This window comes from Phoxinus phoxinus (assembly GCF_949152265.1).
Source record: "Phoxinus phoxinus genome assembly, chromosome: 23".
Taxonomy (NCBI): domain Eukaryota; kingdom Metazoa; phylum Chordata; class Actinopteri; order Cypriniformes; family Leuciscidae; genus Phoxinus; species Phoxinus phoxinus.
The window spans coordinates 25729252-25737024 of record NC_136898.1 but is presented as its reverse complement, the minus strand read 5'-3'; the positions used below and the strand labels follow the sequence as shown (position 1 = coordinate 25737024).

Here is a 7773-nt window from a genome sequence, read left to right as displayed (position 1 = left end):
CAAAACCTGTTCCACCTTCTCATCTCATTGTAACTCACGGAGATGCTCAGGAAACAGTGCTGTAAATATTTAAAAAGTTTGCTTCTCTCTGATTTTCTGATTGGTTGCAGATCTTCAACGAGAATCTATGAATAAAACTATCAATGTTACAGTCCATGAACAAAAAACACAATGACACACATCTTTTATGTTTTATTCTTTTATGTCCCAGTGTGAAATGATTGTACTTCATGAACTGGTAACAAAAAAAAATCCTTTTTCTTTATTTAATAATCAGAAATGACTGAAAATATATGGCATAAATCATAACCATATGTTATGTTAGTTTGTTTTAATTAAGGTTTTTTATTGACCTGTTTTACTATTGTTGTATAGTAGGGGTGTCCAATGCTACCACGTCCTACACTCACACACACTCACACACACACACACACTCACACACACACACACACACACACACACACACACACACACACACACACACACACACACACTCACACACACACACACACACACACACACACACACACACACACACACACACACACACACACACACAATGATCCTGAAGACCTTTACACGTGTGCATCTGTCAATATTATTTAATCATTTGTTGAATGAACAGTTTTTTTAACTAACATTAAAAAAGGCAAATAAACTGTAACATTAACAAAGATGAATAAATACTGTAACAAATGTATTGATCATTGTAAGTTAATGCATTAACAATAATTAATAGGACGTTATTGTAAAGTGTTACTGTAAATGAGTAAGTAATACATGGTTAGTGCATATCCTGAGCATGTTGGAGACAAAATGTCATGTCCACATAAAGATTATGTGTGATAATGTTATGAATGACATAACTTTCCACATGAAAATAGCCCTATAGATTACACATTACCTTGAAGTCCTTTCTCGTCCTGAAATGCAGCCCACAGGTTTACCATCACCATGAACACGATGACTGGAGTTCAGGTTTCCTCCGGGTCGGTGAAGACTTCTCTCCAGAACTGTGTGACGGTGAAGTTTCTGTTCCTGCGCAGCATCAGTCCGAGCGCTCTGGCTTCCCTCTTGGACTGCTCATAACTGGATCTCCACATCTGCCGAAGAGGCCAGCTTGAGCTCTCGCCAAAGTCAAACAGTTTTGGAGATGGGCACTTGAGGTGGCTCTCTTCAGCCCGCCAGACTTTAGACGGCAGCTTCTGTCATCGGCCGAATAAAAGAGAACCAGTTAACAATAGCAAAACGTTTTGACTTAAGTTAAATCAACTCAACAACTAACCTCAACTAAACTAAACTCAACAAAACTCAAATCAACTCAACAAAACTCAAATCAACTCAACTTAAATCAACTCAAATCAACTTAACTCAAGTCAACTTAACTCAAATCAACTTAACTCAAGTCAACTTAACTCAAATCAACTTAACTCAAATCAACTTAACTCAAGTCAACTTAACTCAAATCACCAATTTATCTTAAAGGGGTGGAATAATGCCCTTTCACAAGATGTAAAATAAGTCTCTGATGTCTCCAGAGTGTGTGTGTGAAGTTTTAGCTCAAAATACCCCACAGATATTTGTATATAGCATGTTCAAATTGTCACTTTTTGAGGGTGAGCAAAAACACACCGTTTTTGTGTCTGTCCCTTTAAATGCAAATGAGCTGCTGCTCCCGGCACAGGGGGCGGAGCTTCAAGTGTCCTTTTACCTCACACACATACACACGCACACACACTGAACATTTCAAAAACTTTTAGCATTTTATGTTCAAACCGGAGTAAGACAATGATGGAGAGACTCAAGAAGAAGTGACAACATGTAGAAGAACAGGACATTTCTGAATGGTTAGTTGATGAATTTATGTAGATTATGTGTAGTTATCTTCTAGTCATTGATTAGCATATTCTGTCATGATAATCTATAAATCGTGTTCAGGGGGCGGGGTTTATGTAAATTCTAGGGTTGGTGATGTCACTAACCCGGGAGGAATGTCGTGTAGTTCCTACCAGCCGTTTGTTGTAGTCCTTAAAAAGCAATTTATTTAAAAGCAAATATCTCCCTTTGCTTTGAACTTTTGAGTGTTGTAACTTTGCGGATGTTGTTTATGATCAAACAGCAACATTACACACTAACTAAAGTTAGAAAAGTGAAATCATATTCAACCACCCCTTTAACTCAACTCAACAATTTATCTTAATTTAACTCAACTCACGTCAACTCAACTCAATTTTAAATCAACTCAACAATTTGTCTTAACTCAAAACAAGTAAATGTTGAGCGAAAAGCATCGGTGAGTGACCCGGACATTGCAACTGTACAGATCCTGTCAGAAACGTCCAGTCATTACCTTCTTCTGCCTGTGGATATTCTCCCAGACCCTGTTGCACACCATGCACTCAAAGACGTCGATGAAGTTATCCTGACCGATATCCTGAACACCCCACGGACGCTCCTTCAGTTCTCTCACCAGATTCACATTCGAGATGTCACGCTTGTGCTTCCACTCCAGGAACTTCAGATATTCCCAGTCGTTCTTGTCCAGCCTCTTTAAATACTGAGCGAGCTTCTCCGGCGGCTCGTCGGGATGGACCACGACCGCGCTCCTGTTGTCCGGCAGCCACATGTGTACGTTGGGTGCTCCGTAATACACTGGCACAACACCTAGCTTGAGCGGCCTCCACAGTTTCTCAGTGATATAGTCCTCACAGATGGCGTTCTCAAAGGCCAGGACGAACTTGTACTGGGCGAGGATCTGGTAGAAATCCTGATCGTCCATCGCAGTGGAGTCTCTCAGATGGGGCGGCAGGTCTTTATTATGAAGACACTGCCCGTACGAGTCCACTTGAATGTGCTGCATCAGCTCCTGAACGTAGACATCTCTGTCGGACGGCGGGTGGCAGTCAGACTGGACGTACACCACGGGCGCCAGGGTTTTCCTCAGGTGGTTTTTGTAGGCCAGAGGGAGCAGGTGTGTGTGTGCGGTGAGCGCGCGGATGCCCTCCAGGTGCTGTGTGGTGAGGGGCAGGTGAGCGTGCCGGCTGAAGCTCGCCGTGTGGTTGAACAGGGTAATGAGCGGCTCGTGGAAAAGCTTGTAGTTGTTCTTGGGAGACTCCTCGTGAAACAGCGCCCACTGGTGCTGCTCGTGTCTCGGAAGAGGGAGACTGTCAACGCTGAAGTCGGTCCCTGATGAACAAAACAAGGAGAAGGAAATGGGTTCATTTCGCAATTATGTTGAATGCTATTGGTCCTTTGGTTTATTGTAAAAACTGAAAATAATATTATGATTTAATAAATAAACATGGGTTTGCTGTTCTAGGTGGATTAGCTTTTAGTTATGTGATCTCACATGAGATCCACCAAAAGCAAACCACAACATTCATGATGAAGAAGGTCCAAAAGTATATAAAAAACATAAATAAAGCAAACCACTATAGTCAAGTCAAGTCAAGTCATCTTCATTTATATAGCGCTTTTAACACTGTAGATTGTCTCAAAGCTGCTTTACAGAGATAAACGTATAATTTAAGCTAACAGATTGTTTTGTCTTTATAGCGGTTCTTGAATAATGTTATTTTCCAGCTAAAGTTAGTTTTGATTGATTCACTTCCGTCGCAACGAGACGCAACTATACAAACAAGAACCAACAAGGGACTGAACTAAACAGGGGTACACACACACACACACACACACACACACACACACACACACACACACACACCTGATGATCCTGAAGACCTTTAGACCTCTGCTAGCATTAAAAAAGTTTGCTCTGTGTAGTATGAATTTAATTTAATTCACATTTATTTGTAAAGCGCTTTCACAATACATAGTGAATTCAGCTTTACAGAAAATGCATGTTTCTACATTACAATTTAGGTTATTATTTAGGTTACAAGGTTATGAGATTTATTATGCTTGCTCAATCAATTAGGAAAGATGTAGAAAAACCAGAATTCCAATTTAAAGGAAATAAACACAAAATATGCCTATATGCGGACGATATTCTTATGACAATCTCCGACTCAGACTCCAGTTTACCTAACTGATGTCCTGCCTTGAACAGTTGGGTTGGTACTCAGGATACAGATTACATTTAGACAACACTCAAACCCTCTCTTTTAATAAGAGAACATAAAAACAAAACAAATAATATTAAATATTTAGAATATTCTATCCATATCCATAACAAAAGAACTAAACGTAGATTTGCACAGATGGATGGCTGCACTTAATCAGCTGTATAATCCAATTGAAATGATAAGAATAAAAGTTTTATCATAATTACATTTTCTATTCCAATCATTGCCTGTAGAGATTCCCAAAAACAGTGTAATGCCTGGAACTGCAGCACGATCTCCAGATTCACATGGCAAAACCAGAAGCCTAGGGTCAGACTTAAAACACCACAGTCCTCAAAGGAGAGAGGAGGCCTGTGTCTTCCCTGAGTGGAGGATTATTACACCGCAGCACAGCTCAAATATACAGTTTGATGGAGTAATGATGAGTATGAAGCGAGATGGAAAGAATTAGCCGGATTAGGGGATAAAGCCACTAAGATTAAGCACTCTAATTAATTGAGCCATTGGACGATGGTTCATCTCAATATTTGGTTCAAGGAATGTAAAAATGTTCGAGAAACAAAGTTGCCCAGTTGCCTATGACAAACATGTTAAACCTGCACAGTTGGATTCAAGGGTTAAACAATGGACCCTAGCCCTATACCCTACAATCTCATCCAATACGAAAAATTCTAAATTGACCAATCAGAATCAAGCACTGTGACTAACTAAACTGACATAAAATTGATATTGGGATTCGAGATGCAGTACAGCTTCGGTACTATATATTTCGGAAACATGCCAACTGATCTTAATACTCAAGACAACTACAGTACCTATACCTAAAGTATTATTGGTTGCTAGTAAAAAAAAGCAATGATGAATGATGATATAAAATAACTGACCCTCTCGCTAAGATTAAACATTGATACATTGTACAAGTACTGGTTAAAATGGGTAATGTATAGGAGACTGAACATCGGGAGATGTTGTAAATGTGTGTTTTATCATTATTAGTGGAGTGATAATCTCTTCCTATTTTTGGGTATGTGAAATATTTGTCTAATGAAAATATTCTGGATTTGAATGTTTTATGAGGGGACCTTGAACCTTTTATGGACTTGAAAGGACCATTACCAAATCTCTCTCTCTCTCTCTCTCTCTCTCTCTCTCTCTCTCTCTCTCTAATGTGAAGTGAACTGTATATGAACAACATAACTGTATGATACCCCTAGTGGCCTGTTTTTTTTTTTTTGCATGTGTTCTACTAAAAGAATATATAAAAAAGTTAAAAAAAATACAATGCACCAGTATAATATAAGTTTACTAAGTTAGTAAACTAAGTTTAAGTTGTGTTTATGTTTGGAAACTACCCCCATATGACCCAGAGATGTCTGTCCATTCAATAAAAAGCATATACAATGTGGTATATATTAAGAATACATGATATATTGATACTATATTCCCAATATTACAGATTCTTAATTGTACCAATATCAGCTGATAATAGATATTTAAATGTTTACATGTAGATAACCTTTGATGTCATCTAACAATCATCTAAAAGTTAATCACTAATAATTTAATTACACTGTTCAATGTAATCTTTAGCAAATCTCCAAATAAATTTCCATTTTCATACTGTACATCATAATGTTGTGATGGCTAAATTTATTTGTAGCATTTTATTGATACTAGTTTATAGCATTTTATTTAGACAATTTTAATATCGTCTTGTTGTCTTTTGTCTTTGCCTCCATTTTTCATGAGCTGGACTCAAAGACTTGTTCCATGTACACAAAATGCCGATTTCTCTCAAATATTGTTCACAGATCTGTGTTAGTGAGCACTTCTCCTTTGCCGAGATGATCCGTCCCCCTCACAGGTGTGCATATCAAGATGCTGATTACACAGCAGGATTATTATCATTAAATCATGTACATTTTACCAGTAAAACTGCACATTTTAGAGCGGCCTTTTATTGTGGCCAGCATAAGGCACACCTGTGCAATAATCCTGCTGTGTAATCAGCATCTCGATATGCACACCTGTGAGGGGGACGGATCATCTCGGCAAAGGAGAAGTGCTCACTAACACAGAACAATATGTGAACAATATTTGAGAGGAATCAGCCTTTTGTGTACATAGAAAAAGTCTTGAGTCCAGCTCATGAAAAATGGGGGCAAAAACAAGTGTTGCGTTTATAATTTTGTTTATTATAATATAGAATGTAATATAGAATGTTTACACCACAACTCACCATAGAAAAGAAAAGCTTTTGTCTGTGGATGTGAATGATAGGACCTGTTGACAGTGAAGAAGCATGTGTTGCGGCCGCAGTGTCCGAGGCGTCCCAGCTCTCCCGTCAGAGGAGACCACCACACGACCACAGGGTACGGGCCCTCGGGCGCCGGTCCCGGGGCCCGCCGTCTGCTGTGTGCCTGCTCGAACCGGCCCAGCTCCTCAACAACCTGCAGAGACACACGGTACAGCTGAGACTACAGCACATCTCACACTGTCTGCAGACACACACTACTTCTGCAAGCTGTTTTATTTGTTAGAGAAGTGGAGAAAACTCAATGCATCTAATAGTGAAAATATCAACCAATAATCAGCTGGTATTTATTTTAATATGTCAGTCAGGTTGCAAGGATGGAAAAGGGGAGATTTTAGTCAAAGGAAATACCAGGGATGAGGAAAAGGACAGAGATTTATCCAGATGTTAGTGAGAGACTTGAGCAGATCCCGAGAGCCACCTGTGAACAAGAGACACTTTAAAGCGAGCACACTTGTCTCAAAAGGCGCGTTCACACCACGGAATCGAGCGCGTGCACGGACTGGGTTAGACGCTTACTAAGTTTAGAGACACAGGCTCTCGCCATAAAACAACATTTGATGGTTAGGTTTGCCGACTATTTGAAGCTTCAGATAAAATATAAAGTTAACAGTTTACCTGAAAAGTCATGATTAAAAACACAAACGCACACGCGCAGAGACAAAAAGCACAAAGTTTTTTAACAGAGATTCGCCACATGTTAAATACGCTGTCCGTGAGCGTAACATTAAAAAGGTAATACTTCCAGCTAATTTCTTTGAATTTTATGTTTGTTTGTTTTTTCAAATAGGCCTTTCTGCATGTTTTTATTCCTGTAAATATATTGATCCTGTAGCGTCTTTCCGTATAACTGCATCGTCACTTCCGGTATGCGCCCCTTTAAACTACAGAGAGGAAGTTGCCATAGAAACACATGCTTCGAGACGAGTGATGTTTCAGAAAGTTTCAGGTTTTGTTTCGTCCTTGGTTTTGCTATTTGCTGTGTGGGACATTAGTGTCTATAGAAAAATATTGCGCACAACTATTATTAGCCTGATATAAATATTTACCAAAAAAAATAACTATTTACTCATGGAAGCTGCAGATGTCCTCCTGAAGATACACTAACAGTGTGTACAGAAGTATTGGTTTGACATAATCATGGACATAAAACACACAGCACGCTAAATATGAAGCTCCATCACTGTGCATTTGACCACGTGCTCTTCTTTTATCTACATTCACTCATATATCCTAACTATTCTTCAGACCAAATCTGCGAAACAAGCAGATCGCGATTCAACAAAACCTTTCGTGCTAAAATTGATTCTAGATTTACGAAAAAAATTAAGGAACAACTGAAACCACACGTACAAAAATAACTTTCTTAATAATTAT

General features: G+C 39.0%; 1 protein-coding gene across 2 annotated transcripts; it reads right to left on the bottom strand.

Annotated features, from left to right (window-relative positions):
• Positions 1–202: 202 nt before the first annotated feature.
• pofut3 (protein O-fucosyltransferase 3) lies at positions 203–7269 on the bottom strand. 2 transcript variants are annotated; one of them, XR_013796174.1, is made up of 5 exons: positions 7015–7247; positions 6322–6532; positions 2351–3186; positions 513–1205; positions 203–433 (listed from the first exon to the last, which is right to left on the bottom strand). XR_013796174.1 is itself a non-coding variant. In XM_079600066.1 (4 exons), exons 1-4 carry the CDS (start codon positions 7093–7095, stop codon positions 975–977), a joined length of 1359 nt encoding a protein of 452 aa, XP_079456192.1. In that variant the 5' UTR covers positions 7096–7269; the 3' UTR covers positions 203–974. The 2 variants fall into 2 exon arrangements, 1 of the variants encoding a protein (XP_079456192.1); XM_079600066.1 differs by having other exon boundaries at positions 203–1205; positions 7015–7269.
• Positions 7270–7773: the final 504 nt, after the last annotated feature.